Source organism: Vipera ursinii, assembly GCF_947247035.1.
Source record: "Vipera ursinii genome assembly, chromosome: 1".
In the NCBI taxonomy this organism is placed as follows: domain Eukaryota; kingdom Metazoa; phylum Chordata; class Lepidosauria; order Squamata; family Viperidae; genus Vipera; species Vipera ursinii.
Genome location: NC_139512.1, coordinates 174,615,087 through 174,633,322, shown reverse-complemented (window position 1 = coordinate 174,633,322; position 18,236 = coordinate 174,615,087). Strand labels below are relative to the sequence as shown.

General features: G+C 39.6%; 1 protein-coding gene across 1 annotated transcript in view; it reads right to left on the bottom strand.

Annotated features, from left to right (window-relative positions):
* Positions 1-12,447: 12,447 nt before the first annotated feature.
* MAIP1 (matrix AAA peptidase interacting protein 1) overlaps positions 12,448-18,236 on the bottom strand; it is an 11,182-nt gene continuing 5,393 nt past the window's right edge. Inside the window, exons 4-5 of the mRNA XM_083367988.1 lie at positions 17,231-17,381; positions 12,448-13,348 (exon numbers count right to left, since the gene is read on the bottom strand). Coding sequence (XP_083224114.1) covers positions 13,270-13,348; positions 17,231-17,381 — 230 coding nt within the window. The 3' untranslated portion in view covers positions 12,448-13,269. The remainder of the gene's footprint in view (positions 13,349-17,230; positions 17,382-18,236) is intronic.

The following is an 18,236-nucleotide window of genomic DNA, read 5'->3' as shown; positions in this document are numbered from 1 at the left end:
AAGAGACAAAGTGGAAAAGGAGTTAAGCTTAGCCCAATATTACCAGATGCAGTTTGCTATCAGAATTAGAGGTTTAAAAGAGGATATTAAAGAAGATTTAAAGCAGCTGATCTCTGAGGCTCTTGAAGTGGTATTAAACCAGCCAGCATCTGAAATAAGAACAGCTATGGATAAAGTGTTCCGGGTGAATTCATGGATTGCCAGACAGAGAAAGTTGCCTAGAGATGTGGTGGTTTATTTTGCAAAAAGAGAAATCAGAGACCAAGTTATACAAGCTGCCTATGATGTTAAAGTGGTGATTGCTGAACAAGAAGTCTTGGTTTTAAAAGAAATTCCTCCAAGGATCTTAAGGGGAAGGAAGGACTATACATTTCTCGTGCATGAGCTTAAGCAAAGAGATATAAGGTTCAGATGGGAGATTCCAGAGGGGCTGATGGTGATGCATGAAGGTAAAAGGTACCGGCTGATTACTGTGAAGCAAGCGCGTGATTTCTACAACAATGTCTTAAAAGCAACCCCATTAACACTTCTGGAAGCTGGAAAGGGATCTGGAGAAGGAGAACATCAAGAGGATGAAACAGAGGAAAGTGGTGTTGGAGGAGATCAAGTTACAACTTCCTTGGATGATCCTAGAGAGCAAAGAGTAACGCGTGCTGCTTTAAAACGAGCAAAGAAAATAAAAGAACAAGATCAGCAAAAGTCTTCAGATTCTTCACAACGTACATATAGTCAAGCTGTGGGAGGAGCACGGCCTAAAGACGTTAGTCCTATCAAAGCTGTGGTCCAAGAGCTTCTGGAGGATATGCATGGCAACTAAATTTCTAACTTGGAATGTTAATGGACTGAATTCACCGCAGAAGAGGAAGAAAGTTTTTCAATATTTAAAACAATTTAAGATAGATGTTATATGTTTGCAAGAAACGCATATTAGAGTTTTGGATCAAAAGCATTTATTGAACTCGAGACTGGGTACGCATTTTGTTGCCTCTGCAGAGAATAAGAAAAATGGAGTGGTTGTTTATGTTAAAAGTGCCTTAACAGCAGACTTAATTGAAGCGGATAAGCATGGAAGATATGTTATGATTGAGCTGTTGTTAGAAGGTAAAAAGACGCTTCTAGTTGGATTATATGCACCTAACCAACAACAAGCTGATTTTTTTAGCTTACTCCACACAAAGCTTACCCAGTTGGATTATAAATCTTTTATTTTTATGGGAGATTGGAATGGTGTTCTGGATGTACAGTTGGATAAGGCTGGAGCTTTTAAGCGCATTCCAAATCATGCTAGACTGCCTAAATCTTTTTTTGAAATGAAGGATGACCTGGAATTGCGAGATATCTGGCGTGAGAGACACTTGCAGGAGAAGGATTATACTTTTTATTCTGACAGACACCAATCTTTTTCGAGGATTGATTTTATTTTGTTGACTAATGATTTTTTTTTGAGAACTAAAAAGGTGAAGATATGTGCAAGAACTATCTCTGACCACAGTCCAGTTTGGTTGGAGATTGATAAGGAGAAAAGAGACAGGCGCTCGTGGCGCGTAAATGAGAATTTGTTTAGAAATCAGAGAAATGTGGAAGAATGTAAACAGCGGATGAAGGATTTTTTTGAGATTAATATGAATAAGGGTACCTCTATGGATATGGTTTGGGATGCTAGCAAGGCCTATATGAGAGGAGTGTTGATATATATGAATAATAGACATAGACGTGCAGTGGAAACTAGAAGGAAAGAACTGGAGAATGAAATAAAGGAAAAAGAAAAGGCTTTGATTTTGAATTCAGAGGATGTGAAGATCAAGGAGGCTATTAGACTGTTAAGAGAACAATTTGATAAATTAATGGCAGATCAAGTGGCAACCAATCTGCGGTTTGCTAGGCATAATACTTTTTGCAACGCTAATAAACCAGGCAGATGGTTAGCCTATAGACTGAGGAAAAAACAAAGGGCCTCTAATATAGACAAGATTGAGTATAAAGGAAGGGTTGTGTTTCAACAGAATCTTATTAAGGATGCTTTTGTGGATTTTTATTCGAAATTATATACTAAAGAGGAAATTAATGTAAAAGATATTGATAAATATTTGGAGAATGCTAGCATCCCGGTTCTTACGCAAGCACAAAAAGAGGGGATTAATCAACTGATTACAGAAGAAGAAATTCTTATAGCAATTAAGGAACTGAAGGTCGATAAGGCGCCAGGCACGGATGGCTTGACTGCGGCCTTTTATAAAAATTTACAATTTGAGATGATAAAGCCGTTAAAGGAACTGTTTCAGACAATTCAGAGGGGGGGAAAGGTGCCACCATCTTGGAAGACAGCTTTTATCTCTTTGATTCCGAAGGAAGACCAGGATGCTACTCAAGTTAAAAATTACAGACCGATATCGCTCTTAAATACAGATTATAAGATATTTGCTAAGGTTTTGGCTAATAGACTGATGAGGGTTCTGCAACAGGTGATTCATGGGGATCAAACGGGGTTTATTAGTGGTAGGCAAATGAAAAATAATTTGAGACATATAGTTGATGTGTTAGAGTTTTTGGAAAGGCACAACCAGATCTCTGCAGCGCTAATCTTTTTAGATGCTGAAAAGGCTTTTGATCAATTGAATTGGCAATTTTTGTTGAAAGTGTTAGATAAAATGGATTTTGGGGAAAAATTTTTACAGCCGATTAGGGCATTATATCAAAAACAAACTGCCCGAATTATAGTTAACAATAGTCTGACAGCAGCATGTAATATTGAGAAGGGCACAAGGCAAGGGTGTCCGTTATCGCCCTTGTTATTTGTGTTAACATTAGAGATACTATTGGTTAAGATTCGGAATTCGGAAAAAATTAAGGGGATACAAGTTGGAGATCAGGACTATAGATTGAGAGCATTTGCAGATGATCTGGTTGTTACAGTGACCCAGCCAGAGAACTCTGTTGTGGACCTGATGGAGATAATAACACAATATGGGAATGTTTCTGGATTTAAAGTAAATATACAGAAAACTAAAATCTTGGCTAGAAATATGACAGTTTCACAGAAGGCTCTCTTAGAAGGATTAACTGGATTTGAGATTGTTAAAAGGGTTAAATATCTGGGGGTGATTTTGTCGCCCTCTAATACAAAGCTATATAAAAATAATTATGAAAAACTATGGGGGAAGATTCAAAAAGAACTGGAGAGTTGGCAAAAATTGCAACTGTCTTTGTTGGGACGGATTGCAGCAGTGAAAATGAATGTCCTGCCCAAATTTTTATTTTTGTTTCAAATGATACCGATTCTTAAGAAAGATTCCAACTTGGAGGAATGGCAGCGTGGTATCAATAAATTTGTGTGGGCAGGGAAAAAGCCACGAGTTAAACTTAAGATTATGCAGGATACTCGTGAGAGAGGTGGCCTTAAACTGCCTAATTTTAAATTATATTATGAAGCTGCTGCATTAGTAGGAATAAGCGATTGGATTAATTTGACTCAATTGAGGTTATTAAATCTGGAGGGCCATGATTTGTTGTTTGGCTGGCATGCATATTTGTTGTATGATAAGAAGGTAGATACTGTGTTTAAGATGCATATTTTAAGACAGGCATTGCTGAGAGTCTGGAAGAAGTATAGACATAAGCTAAGCAGCAAGATACCATTGTGGGCAATTCCAAAACACGCAATAGAAAATATACATGCTGGTTTCAAACATGATGTGACTACGTACAAGGAAATTTTAAGTTTGGAAAGGAACGTTTGGTGTTTGAAATCATATAGCCTTTTGCGAGAAGAGAAGGTTGTTCAAACTTGGTTTCAATATATTCAATTACAGGCCAGGTGGAAAGAAGACCAGAAAAATGGATTTACAATGACTGATGAAAATTTGACAAAGCAGATTAGAAATCAGGGACCAGCACATATTAAACGGATATATCTTGCATTGATAGAGATTGACTCGGAAACAGAGCTTGTTAAGGATTGTATGATTAAATGGGCCCAAAACATCCAGGAAGTTATTACAATGGACACGTGGGAAAAGATTTGGGTGAGAAACGTAAAATTTACTCAAGCTCAAAATCTAAGAGAGAACTTTTACAAAATGTTTTATAGATGGCATCTAGATCCTAAAAAGCTTGCAAGTATGTATCCGAATTATCAGCCTAAATGTTGGAGGTGTGGTGATGAGGATGCAACATATTTTCACATATGGTGGACATGTAAGAAGGTTAAGGCTTTTTGGATAAAAATCTGGTGGAATATGCAGAAGATTTTTAAACAGAGGATAAAGTTTTGTCCGCAACTTTTTTTGCTGGGAATAATTGCAGACGCTACAGTTGTGGACACCAAGCTGATGTTGAACTTAATTACGGCGGCAAGACTTTTGATAGGCCAATATTGGAAGAAAGAGGAGTTGCCGACCATAGAAGAGTGGACTTTAAAGGTTTCCGACCTGGCAGAGATGGCGAAGATTTCGGCCTATTTGAAAGATCATTCGCAAGAACGTTATATTATGGAATGGAGAAAATGGATTGAGTTTATCCAGAACAAGTATAGGGTCAAGAAGTTTTATGTAGCATTCGAATAAGTCTTCTTTCGTTTTTCTTTCTTTTTTTTATTCTAGTTTTTTATATATATTTAATATTGGTAAGGTGTGTTTTATCCTATATAAGCTAGAGAGTGATGGATTTTAGAATTTATAGTTGTTAGTATATGGTTGTTTATGATTGCCTTTTTATACATATATACCTTGTATTTAGCTCTGGGAAGTCGGGGGGGAGGGGGGGTGGAGGGAGGGGGGGAGGGTGGGGGGAGGTAGGGGGGTATAGGGAGGGGGAAGGGGGGTTTTTTAAAGGAAAACTGTATTTTAAAACTTTTCAATAAAAAAAAAAGAAAGGCAGTGCCAAAGAATGTTCAAACTATCGCACCATTGCACTCATTTCTCATGCTAGTAAAGTCATGCTTAAAATCCTACAAGCTAGACTTCAGCAGTATGTGGATCAAGAACTACCAGAAGTACAGGCAGGATTTCGAAGAGGCAGAGGAACTAGAGATCAAATTGCCAACATACGCTGGATCATGGAGAAAGCTAGGGAGTTCCAGAAAAACATCTACTTCTGCTACATTGACTATGCTAAAGCCTTTGATTGTGTGGATCATAACAAACTGTGGCAAGTTCTTAAAGAGATGGGAGTACCAGACCATCTTATTTGTCTCTTGAGAAACCTATATGTGGGTCAAGAAGCAACAGTGAGAACTGGACACGGAACCACTGATTGGTTCAAAATTGGGAAAGGAGTCCGGCAAGGCTGTATACTGTCGCCCTGCCTATTTAACTTATATGCAGAGCACATCATGAGAAAGGCAGGGCTAGATGAATCAAAAGTTGGAATTAAGATTGCTGGAAGAAATATCAACAACCTAAGATATGCAGATGATACCACTCTAATGGCAGAAAGTGAAGAAGAACTAAAGAGCCTCTTGTTGCGGGTGAAGAAGGAGAGTGCAAAACTTGGGTTGAAACTTAACATTAAGAAAACCAAGATCATGGCATCTGGCCCTCTCAATTCCTGGCAAATAGATGGGGAAGAAATGGAGGTAGTGACAGATTTTGTTTTCCTGGGCTCCAAGATCACTGCAGATGGGGACTGTAGCCAAGAAATTAAAAGACGCTTGCTCCTGGGAAGGAAAGCCATGGCAAATCTAGACAGCACACTAAAAAGCAGAGACATCACCCTGTCAACAAAAGTGCGTATAGTCAAGGCTATGGTCTTCCCAGTTGCAATGTATGGCAGTGAAAGTTGGACCATAAGAAAGGCTGAGCACCAAAGAATTGAGGCCTTTGAACTATGGTGCTGGAGAAGACTCCTGCGAGTCCCTTGGACTGCAAGGCGATCAAACCGGTCAGTCCTAGAGGAGATCAATCCTGACTGCTCTTTAGAAGGCCAGATCCTGAAGCTAAAACTCAAATACTTTGGCCACCTAATGAGAAGGAAGGACTCACTGGAGAAGAGCCTAATGCTGGGAAAGATCAAGGGCAATAGAAGAAGGGGACGACAGAGAATGAGGTGGCTGGATGGAGTCACAGAAGCAGTAGGCGTGAGCTTAAATGGACTCCAGAAGATGGTAGAAGACAGGAAGGCCTGGAGGAATGTTGTCCATAGGGTCGCGATGAGTCGGACACGACTTCGCAGCTAACAACAAAATTTGATTGCATGTACCACTTCAGTACGGAGAATTTTGAGTACCGTATTTCACGTTTCCATCAAACAATAAGTTAAAATCACTAGACATTATTTCAAAAACAAAATAATAGTGAAAAGAATTTCAAAGAAAATAAGGCCACCAAGGGCAGAATAAAAGATCTTTTGTTACAAAACTTAAGTTTTTTTTCTCCAACTCTCAACCAACATTCCTTGGTAATACTTTTGTCTTCACCTTCTAAGCCTTAGGCCGCAACCCTAAAATCATTTACCTGGGAAAATTTCCATGGAACTCAGAGAGATTCACTTTTGAGCAGATGAGGACATGACAAGGATAAACTCTTTCAGGCTTTTAATTGACTACAGTGGATTTTTCTTTCGTAGGGGAAAAATAAAATATTCTAATGGAGAATGAGTGCAGTAAGAATCCAATAGACTAAAAGCCTAAATCTGAATTGAAATGGGCAGTTCTGTCTTCACATTTTCAAGTAATGCACATGAGTTCTCTGCCTCATATATGTCACTCTTAAAAAGCTACTATGCTTTTTAGCTGAATGTTTGCAGAACAAAAAGTCTCATGAAAACTATTTGCCCTGGCACTAATTCATTTTTGCCAGCCTGAACCAATCCTGTGTGATACCGTTGCAGTATCAGATTTTCTCAGATGTGACAGTCTGAACGGCAGGAAGCAAACCTATGCAGATTCATCAGCTTGTGCTATTCCATTGAGACAGCAGTTTCAAAATCTATGTAATTATTGAAAAGTTGCAAACACACATATATGGATTTCTGAACTGCGCAATGCTTTCTAATTTTGATCTTTTGCTAGTTTTGATTTTAATGCATGAAAAAGTTCAGTTTGTAACAGTACTTAATGATGAAGGATCTATATCTTATGTTGCTTTATTACAACTGTGAGAAACACTAAGTACTGTATAACATTCAGTTGGGTGCAGTGAATGATCTAGCTCAGGGTTGAGCAACCCGTTTTTAGCTTGGAGACATTTTTTCAAGGGAAGATTAACTAAGCAATTCACCAACTGTAAGAAAATCCATCAATTGTTAGAATCTCACTAACCCTTCCCACAAAATTTAAGTGAAATATATGATGGCAAACTAAAAAAAAGAGAATTTAATTTGTAAAGTTAGAGTAGTAACAACATTTTAACTTGAATTAGCTCAAATGTTGGCTTATTGTAGTATGATTGTATTAGGCATGCTGCAGACAAAATCACATTTTTAACAAACCAATGAATAGTTAAAAATAGGACCTTGCTCCAAGCATTATTGCTGGATTAAAACCAGAGAAATGTTCCTATCTATAACAAGGAAGAAGTCATTATAGTCATTACTGACATTATACCTATATATAGATATAAGCCTTGACTGAGAGCAACAAAATGTTTTGGCTGTGATAAAATACTCCCACCTAATGTACACAGATGAGAAATGCAAGAAAAAGCTACTAAGCGCTTCTCTGACATACCTGTTTATCTAATTCCCTCCCCCCCACATTCTGCCTGAAGAATAGCAATTTTTCCCCATGACCAACTCAGGTATTTCTAGCATTTGTCAGCACAAAATGGAGTTCCCAAGGAAGAGATAATTTAATGGCTTTTACTTAAAGCATCCTAGTCAATTTCTCCCAACAATGTGTACAGGATTTCTTCAAGTTGCAAGCAAACTTGACTACGAGGGAGGTTCATGCCAGCCAATTCTTTCAGGGTATTTATTTATCAAAATTATATAGACACCCATCTCACAAGAAGCATCTCTGGGAAGCGTACAACAAAGATCTAAAATAATAAAACATGTTAAAATAATCATTATTAAAATGTTTTAAAAGCATATGGCACACATGAGGTTAGACTAGCAAGGGAACCAGCAAAAGATCTCACTGGTCCCTAGCCCCCCCAGCTTTGATGACAAAGCTAGATCTTTAGAGATCTCTGGAAAGTAAGTAAGGATGGAGCTGATCTTATTTGGGGAGGGATGGGGAGAAGGAGAATATTCTATAAGGCAGGTACCAAGACAGAAGGCCCACTTCCTGGGACCTGCCAAATGTAATTCTCTAATACAGGCATGTCAAACACAAAGCCCGGGGGCCAGATTCGGCCTGTGAAGTGGTTTCATGCGGCCCGCGAAGCCATCCTGGAAACAGTGAGGGAACGGCCCCCACTGCCTTGGCCCTGGCCCAGAGACCCTCCTTCTGCCAGAGACCCTCAGATCTGTCCCACTCCTGCCCGGGCCCCCATAGGCACCCTTGATGCGAACGATGTAGAGCTGGCCATGCCCACCCAGTAGGCCATACGCACTCTAGCCACGCCCACCCAGTAGGCCACGCCCACCCAGCCCCCTGAGGGCAACCGTAATGCTGATGCGGCCCTTAATGAAATTGAGTTTGACACCCCTGCTCTAATAGATGGGACTTGCAGCGTGGCTCTTCTACTTGATCTAATGGGAGAAGGTGGTGTCATCAGGGAAAGGCGGTCCCTCAGATAACCCAGCCCTATGCCATGAAAGGCTTTAAAGGTCAAAAACAGCATCTTGAATTGGACCCGGAAGCAGATTGGCAACCAATGCAGCTCGCAGAGAAGACATCTTACATGTGCTGTTCTAGAAGCAGGTATGACTGACCACGCTATTGCATTTTGCACCTGCTGAATCTTTCGGATACTCTTCCAGGACATCCCCACATTATAGTAATCCAATCAGGAGGTAACTGGGGCATGAGTGACTGTGAGGAGAGCCCTCTGATCCAGGAATAGATGCAGCTGACACCTAACGTCGAACTGTGCAAAGCCCTGCCTTACCCATGACCACCACCTGCTCACTGAGCAGGAGTCATGAGACCAGGAGGCCCCTCAGATCGCTCATCAGGTCTGTTTGGAGCAATGCAAGCCAATCCAGCACCAAAGATAGTATTTTATTTATTACACTTCTATCCCGTCTTTACTACTTTATAAGTAACTCAAGGGGGAGAACATACATAATACTCTATGGAGATTCTCAGCCATCCAGGCCATGGTTGTTTAAAAAAAGCACCTTTGGGACATACATAATACTGCCTCCTCCTATTTTTCTCACAATAACAGTCCTGTGAGATGGTGGGGCTGAGAGAATGACTGGCCCAAAGTCACCCAGTTCTGGAATCGGCAGGCCTCAAAACCCAAAGCTATTCAGTCATTTCCAGGGTTCAGTTGAAACCTGTTGTTCCCATTCAGACCCCTACAGACATCAGGGTAAAACATTCACAGCATCGCTTAAGTCATTAGGGAAAGAGATATATAACTGATAAATATATAGGATCAGTATGCTGAAGATACCTCATTCTATGGGAATGGATGAGATTGCCCAGCAGCCTCATATAGGTATTGAATAGGAACGGAGAGCGGACCTAACCATGCGGCACCCAACATACAATAATAGGGGCTGAAGGTGGGATCTCTCTTTCCCAATCATCACCAACTGGAATCGACCTTGAAGAAAGGAGGCAAACCACTACAACAGGGCTGCTCATGCTCAACCCTGGTCACCCAAAAGCGCCATTTTGAACCCATACTCAGGTCTGAGTTCTGACCGAAAAGAATCCTGACAATCCACTTCATCCACATGTTTGGAAGTTCTCAACCAACTTCTCAACCACTTTCATCAGAACATGGAGGTTATCCTGGGTGAAAATTATCCAGTATTCTGGAGTCCAGCAATGGCTTCTTGAAGAGGGGGTAAACCAAGGCCTCTTTTAGAATTGGACCCTCTCACTCCAGCAAGAATTCACCACAAGAATCCACTCACACGATGCTCACCCCCCAAGCTTTTTTAACAAGCCAGGAAAGGCACTGATCTAAGGAGCAGGTGGCTGAGTTCACAATCCAACACACCCTGTCCACTTCCTCAATCCCAAGAGGTTTAAAGCATTTCCAGATAATCAGGCAAGAGTTCTCCTAGGCCTCTCCTCCAGACCTGCAACAATGCTGGCATTGAACCCCAAGCAAATTCAAGTGAACAGATGCTGAAAAAAATTCCTTTGCACAGCCTTGCAGGTGATTCTCCGACCACCCTATACATAAGAAGGCACATGTCACCTGAAACAGAGCCAACTATCCACAGATAGGGTGGCGAAATAGATGTTTTGCCACTCTTACTGCCACAAGCTAGGCCTTGATAATGGCTCTAAACCATGTTTGCTTAAGTTCGCCTTTTGTGAACATCAGGAATACTCTAGATCAGGGGTCTCCAATCCCCAGTCTGTGGACTGGCACCTGGCTGCAGCATGCCAGCAACCAGGCCGCGCAAACAAGCGAAGCCCCATCTTTGGGATGCAGGCAGCACACAAAACCACGCCCTCTCTGGTCCATGGAAAAATCTCTCTCCACATAACCGGTCCCTGGTGCCCAAAAGATTGGGGGCATCTGCTCTAGATGTCTCTTTTTCAAATTCTTCAACTCTGTGAGTGGGAGATATTGCATGGATGTGATCTGATCTAAAGCTCAGCTGTAGCCCATTCCAGGCAGTGACCAAGGCTTCAGATGGACTGTGCAGCAGGCCAACAGGAACAGCCCCCAACTCCTTCTGAAACTCATCCAGGCTCATCAGTCACTAGGGATGGAGGAATCAAATGGGTCAAGCCTCCCTGCAGTGGATAGTGGTGCTAGAGAACTCCATGGTCATTAGGGGTTGATTTGATCCTGACAAGGGAGACTCCAAGAACTGCCCCAATTTCAGAAGATACAGCCACTGCTCCCATAGGATCACCAGATCCAGTGTGCGACTACTGCCATTTACATTCTACCCTCATCCAATTCAGCTAGTATTTTTCTTCCTGATATTTTCCAATCTACAACTTTAGGCACTGGTTTCCCAACTATAAATAATTATATACAATATAAAGAATCAAAAGCATCGCTGCATATACTGAACTGTTTAAAATACCAATTAAATTACTTCAAATGGATCAATTGATGGGAACAACCAACTGGTCAAGAAGAAAAGAATCGGAAAGCTGAGACTGAACACTACTCTTTAGCTTGTTAAAATTCGTTTTAAAATTGACATTCTCTTGTACTTCTTTCATATGACGAAAGAACATAGCTACTGGAGAATGCATATTCAATCCAAGTTATTAATTTCAAGCAAGAATCAATTAATCAATCCCCAAATTGCATGGAGTATAGATGCTGCTTGCCTCACGTTCTGCATGTGCATCTCTTTCTACCCCTTCAACAACTCTTCTCATGTGTTTGTACATATAACTGTACACACCAGAGATAAAATACTTTTATATTCCAGGGATCTGATAAAGTGGGCTGTGATCCAGAAAAGATTAGCAGTCATAGATGTGTTAGCTTTTCAAGTGCCGCAAGTCTGTTGCTTTCTACCAGAAACTGCATTACAAGTTTTCAAAAGACACAGTAAAATAAAGCAGTAAAAAATAGGAGAAAAAGTCTTAAAGACAATTTCTAAGTCAATGTCACAAGATACAGGTGAGGTTCAATAATTATGTGTTATACTAGAGTACTTAACCACGCTGCTCACCACTGCTATTTTGACTCATAGTAGCTCTTCAAGGTTTCAGAGATCTTTCCCCTTATTTCCATTTTTTTTTCCTTTGGTTGAGAAGCCAGAGAATAAACTTGGGGTCTTCTGTATGCAAATCAGATATTCTATCCCGAGTCATTTTAATAGCACCATTAAGGCTGTAAATGTAGATATTCTATGGTGATATAGCCCAGATACCCTGTATTAGTATGTCTTCCAGAATGAATACATTCAGACTGGCGGCTTCTTATCTGTCACAACAGGGAAGTAAATGATGACAACTACTTCAGCAGATCATCTAGCGCAGACATGTCAAACTCACAACATCATGTGATGTGTCCGGCCTCCAGGCCGGCAGTTTGACACCCCTGATCTAGCGTGATCTGAATGTTCAAGGGGATCAATATGTATATCTCATGGAAAGCAGCTCATAATATCCAGGCACTATGCCTGCTGTTTACACAAGAGGTACAGTGATCCCTGTGGAAGTGGCTAACTGGATGGTCAATTGGCTGTTCTGCTATTCTTTCATTAACTGACACATTCCTAGATATATTTTCTTCAGTGTCCTGCTTTTCCAGTAAAATGTACAAGCAGGAGAGTTAAAATACGGTACCTCAAAATATTTTGCAATCTCAGATAATAAAATCACCTTATGCTAAAGTTTTAAATCATTTTAAATGTATAAAAGGAGCAATACTCAGATTGGTGAATGTTTCTTAGAACATTCACCTTGGGATTTTAGCTACTTAGTAGATGTCAATTTAGTCCTATATATTTTATATTATGAAGACTTACATTTAAGCTCTGGCAGTGTCACAAATCTGCCTCACATTGAAATTAAGTTCACCATACCATACAGTACCGTACTATACCACACCACACCACTATACCATACCATACCCGCCCCCCCCCAACACATCATATCACTATACCATATTTTGGACCTCAGCTAAAAGTTGCACATGGCTATTGTAGTTTTTACTTTCATTACCAAATATACAGAAAAAAAGCACCAAAGTAAAAACAGTACAAAACTTGATTCTGGTATAAATATGAGGTCTATTGAAACATCTTTACTTTCATTGCTGAATGATCCAGATAATATGTCCACTGAAAAGTAATTTAAGTATTCTAGTGTACTTGATCATTAAATCAAGACCTTGGCTGTTAAGTACTGTGTATCAACGGAGTCAGGTAAAAGTCTGATATTTGGAACGTCACTTCTTTTTCTCATTTTTTTGAGACCACCCATTTCACTGTCTGAAGATGGTTGAAGAAAAAGGATGCAATGTTCAGTTACGAACTATGGATTATCTTCTTCCAGAGCACATCAAGATGTTATCATACAAACCTAACATGTTCCCCATTACATTGGTCCAAACTGTGCTTTCAGCTCTGATGGGAAAGATATTATTTATATTATTCAGAGCAAGATGGTATTCAAGCAAAACTCACAAAATTAGTCCACTATGTATTGTGGCATACAAATCTTGAAATGTCTGTTGATATGTCAAAATATCACTAGTATATAACGGTCTCTGTTCTGTGAACTTATTCCAATAGGTTTGGGTGTTCAATCCAAGTAATCATCCAGTCTGGCTTCACACCCTGTGTGAATTCTCTTCGAAACCTTTAGAGAAAACAAAGTAAAATAATAAAGAGGCATAAGTCAAGCAAAAAACCCTTTGTGAGTGGCCTTTATATTACAATTACAAATGTAATATTAAAGTGGTGAACAAATATAATACTAAAAATAGATTTGGACTTGGCTGCCAAATCTCTCAGATAAGACTGCAATCTGACTTAAAATTGACAAAGCAAGACACATAGCAGAAGATTTCAAGAACATCTTAATAGTTGCATCTATTATTACTGCTATGTATAAATGAACATTAACGAAATCTGGAGGTTTATGCAAGTCATATAATTAGATTGAAAGCAGAAGGCACATTGAGCATACATCGGAACTAGAAGCCCTTAGGCTCTTCCAGTAATTAATGTTGGAAGCTTTATTATGTTGACATAGAATATGGACACAGAAAATGCTGTGCAAAAGTAATTATCCAAATTACTTGTTCTCATTGTCAACAATCATAACTGATACTTTTTATTTATTGCATCCCTTAATATAATAATTTTAAAAAGCAGAGATGACTAGATTAGACACAAACATCCAATTGGAATCAGAAAAAAGCTATAGGAATGAACCAAAATATTCCTGTCATTCTGACATTTCTTTAGTAGTTGTACACACTTACTGTACGTTGTCCTTCAAGAACCGTTTTCTGCTAGTGTCTTTTAATTATTTGAATCACCTGAGGGTTTTATCTCTTTTGGCTTTGATTGTTCTACGCAAAGTCCCTTAGATTTTCAAAACTGTCTCCAAAAACCATAAGAAAACATGATAACTTAAAACCTTGAGCTTAAAAATGGAAGCTAATATAACTAAGGACATTAATGCAACAAACAAACAAACACCCACTCCAATTGTGATCACTACAAAAAATTACAAGAGAATATTTTTAAATGATACAAGATTCTGAAGTTTATGTGTTTTAAGTATACCCAACAGAAAATTATCGGGGGAAAATGGAAATGACATAGACATGACATTCATTTTCATTTTTCATTTCTTAGAAATAAAAATCTACACAATCTTCTGCTTAAGAACCATTCTCTCTAAACATCTGCTTCCCATTTAAAGCTAAGGAGAAAAGTATTCTTAACTGCCTTATTAAAAGCCATCCTCATATTAGGATTTATGTGTGTGAATGTGGCTCTTGGCTTCCATCTCTCTTGAATAGGCACCGCCAACCACATGTTCTGCAGATGTGTTGGATATTTTTCATAAATTATGCAAGAAAGAGAATGTAAGAGAGAATCCCACAAAGTATAACTAGAGCCAGTGTAGAGCTACATCAATACAGTCCTCCAATATACAGTCAGGTCCAGAAATATTGGGACATCAACACAATTCTAACATCTTTGGCTCTATACACCACCACAATGGATTTGGAATGAAACAAACACAATGTGCTTTAACTGCAGACTGTCAGCTTTAATGTGAGGGTATTTACATCCAACTCAGGTGAACGGTGTAGGAATTACAACAGTTGGCATATGTGCTTCCCACTTGGTAAGGGACCAATAGTAATGGGACAGAATAATAATCATAAATCAAACTTTCCCTTTTTAATACTTGGTTGCCAATCCTTTGCAGACAATCACAGCCTGAAGTCTGGAACGCATAGACATCACCAGACGCTGGGTTTCATCCCTGGTGATGCTCTGCCAGGCATCTACTGCAACTATCTTCAGTTCCTGCTTGTTCTTGGGGCATTTTCCCTTCAGTTTTGTCTTCAGCAAGTGAAATGCATGCTCAATGGGATTCAGGTCAGGTGATTGACTTGGCCATTGCATAACATTCCACTTCTGTCCCTTCATAAACTCTTTGGTTGCTTTTGCAGTATGCTTTGGGTCATTGTCCATCTGCACTGTGAAGCGCCGTCCAATGAGTTCTGCAGCATTTGGCTGAATGTGAGCAGATAATATTGCCCGAAACACGTCAGACTTCATCCTGCTGCTTTTGTCAGCAGTCACATCATCAATAGATACAAGAGAACCAGTTCCACTGGCAGCCATATATGCCCACGCCATGACACTACCACCATGCTTCACTGATGAGCTGGTATGCTTAGGATCATGAGCAGTTCCTTTCCTTCTCCATACTCTTCTCTTCCCATCACTCTGGTACAAGTTGATCTTGGTCTCATCTGTCCATAGGATGTTGTTCCAGAACTGTGAAGGCTTTTTTAGATGTTGTTTGGCAAACTCTAATCTGGCCTTCCTGTTTTTGAGGCTCACCAATGGTTTACATCTTGTGGTGAACCCTCTGTATTCACTCTGGTGAAGTCTTCTCTTGATTGTTGACTTTGACACATATACACCTACCTCCTGGAGAGTGTTCTTGATCTGGCCAACTGTTGTGAAGGGTGTTTTCTTCACCAGGGAAAGAATTCTTCGGTCATCCACCATAGTTGTTTTCTGTGGTCTCCTGGGTCTTTTGGTGTTGCTGAGCTCACCGGTGCGTTCCTTCTTTTTGAGAATGTTCCAAACAGTTGTTTTGGCCACGCCTAATGTTCTTGCTATCTCTCTGATGGGTTTTTTTGTTTCTTCAGCCTAATGATGGCTTGCTTCACTGATAATGACAGCTCTTTGGATCTCATCTTGAGAGTTGACAGCAACAGATTCCAAATGCAAATAGCACACTTGAAATGAACTCTGGGCCTTTTATCTGGACATTGTAATTGGGGTAATGAGGGAATATCACACACCTGGCCATGGAACAGCTGAGAAGCCAATTGTCCCATTACTATTGGTCCCTTACCAAGTGGGAGGCACAGATGCAAACTGTTGTAATTCCTACACCGTTCAGCTGAGTTGGATGTAAATACCCTCACATTAAAGCTGACAGTCTGCAGTTAAAGCACATTGTGTTTGTTTCATTCCAAAGATATAGAACCAAAGATGTTAGAATTGTGTCGATGTCCCAATATTTCTGGACCTGACTGTACATGTTTATTTTTTTTCTCTAATGAAAAAATATGAAGAAAATGTTTTGCAGTTTGAAATCCTATATGCTAAAACTAGATATGAAGTGATATGTTTTTTCTTGAAAAGCATCTCGACAAATGTCTACATTTGATCCACCAAAATGGCTTTTAGCACTCCCCAAACTTGCTTCAAAGAGTGTTTGCTCCACACTTTTGCAAATATCTTTAGGAAGAAGCAGAAATCTTGCCTGCACAGCCTCTCTTCTGGTGGTGGATGAAAACAGTCACAAAAGACTGATTCTTGCAAGAATAACTTCTATTACTTTTACAATAGAAGACTGGAAAAAATATTTTCGGACATTACTTTAAAAGCAGCAAAAGTAATAGAAATGTGGCAATGTATTTATTTATTAAAATATTGTTATGCTGCTGCCCAATCAAATATTCTGGGCGGACTACAAACAATATAAAAGAGGTATCCTATAATCACTCCATTCAAAATCCTTTATTATATATTATCTTGTTACAGTATTAACTCTTCTTTCTTCATTTTAATAACCAAACCCATTTGTTTAGATACCTTTCAGGCTAAAATAAACTTATCAGAGAAATTGTCTGATAAGCAGAATTAATATATATATATACATAACTTCTCCTTTATAAGCTGATTATAAACCTTTGCCTTTCTGAAAGATCAACTTAATAATAGCTATTATTGGCTTCCTAGGCCATTTTGTTCATACTGTACTGCTTATGTTCTTTATTCCCTTCAACACTGACCTTCCAATAAATCCATTTTTTCCCCTTAAGTTACAGGCAGGGATATTGCTTAAGATGCAACAACATCATTTATATACTACAGAGCTAACCTTTTTAAAGTACACGGATTCAACTGAAGTTTCGCCACACCCAAAAAAAAACAAAACCACAGTCAGATAGGAAACCAACGACTGACTTACTCGTAGTTTGCTAATAAAAGATGTCTTCTTTTTGGTGTGCTTTCACCTCTAAGTGCAATCTGGAATACTTTGGCTCCTTCTGGAGTCTTATCAGGGATGTCAGCACTGCTCAGATACCAGAAGGACATCAGGATACTAACAAACTTCCTGCCTGTTTGTGGGGCAAGATACATTTGGAAATAGAGAAAGACATCTTATATGGAGCAACAGAAAAGGACATCTTTCTCTCTCTCTTTAAAACACACACACACACATACACACACACTTAATAATTGGTGAACAGTGTGTTTTCTGGGTTACATTTGTAAAACAATCATTAACAATTGATTTCTATAATCCACATAATGGTTTTAGTTGATTTCCTCTTTTCCCAAAATATCCTCTTTTGCAAACATTGAGTTAATACAATTCTTATTGTTTTGATAGATGACAATTCAGTATCTATTTTTCCCCAATATTCCTAAAAATAATAATCACAGTGAAAGGAAAGCCTTGTGGCTGCGAGGCTGGAGGTGCTGCTGGTGGTGGTGGGGGGTTGGCGCTGATCTACAACCTGCTTGTGTCCATCAAAGCCAGAATGCACTCAGCGTTAAATCCACGGGGAAGCCCCACCCCATCCCCTGGGTGCGCGTGCAAGGAGAGTCCGGCGTCCCTGCTGGCTGTCTTGCCCTGCAGGCTGACTTCAGCCAGGATGCCGGCACCAGCCGTCTCCTGTGCGCACACACGGGGGGCAGGACACAGTCGGCGGGGAAGCTCCTTGCTGGTTCCAGTGGATCTTAGGCTGCGTGCGTTCTGGCTTTTTTTTTTAGACAAGTTTTATTTTTTTAATATTTACATATACAAGTATTTGTGAAACAATATGGTGGTTGGGTAGTTAAAATAAGAAATAACCAGTTGTAAATAGTTATTGTAAATAGTTCAGGTTACATCAAAAGAGATGCCCTCTCTAATTCCCTTAGTTATTACATAGTCAGAATAGGCAAGTTAATACACTTCTAGTTGTAAC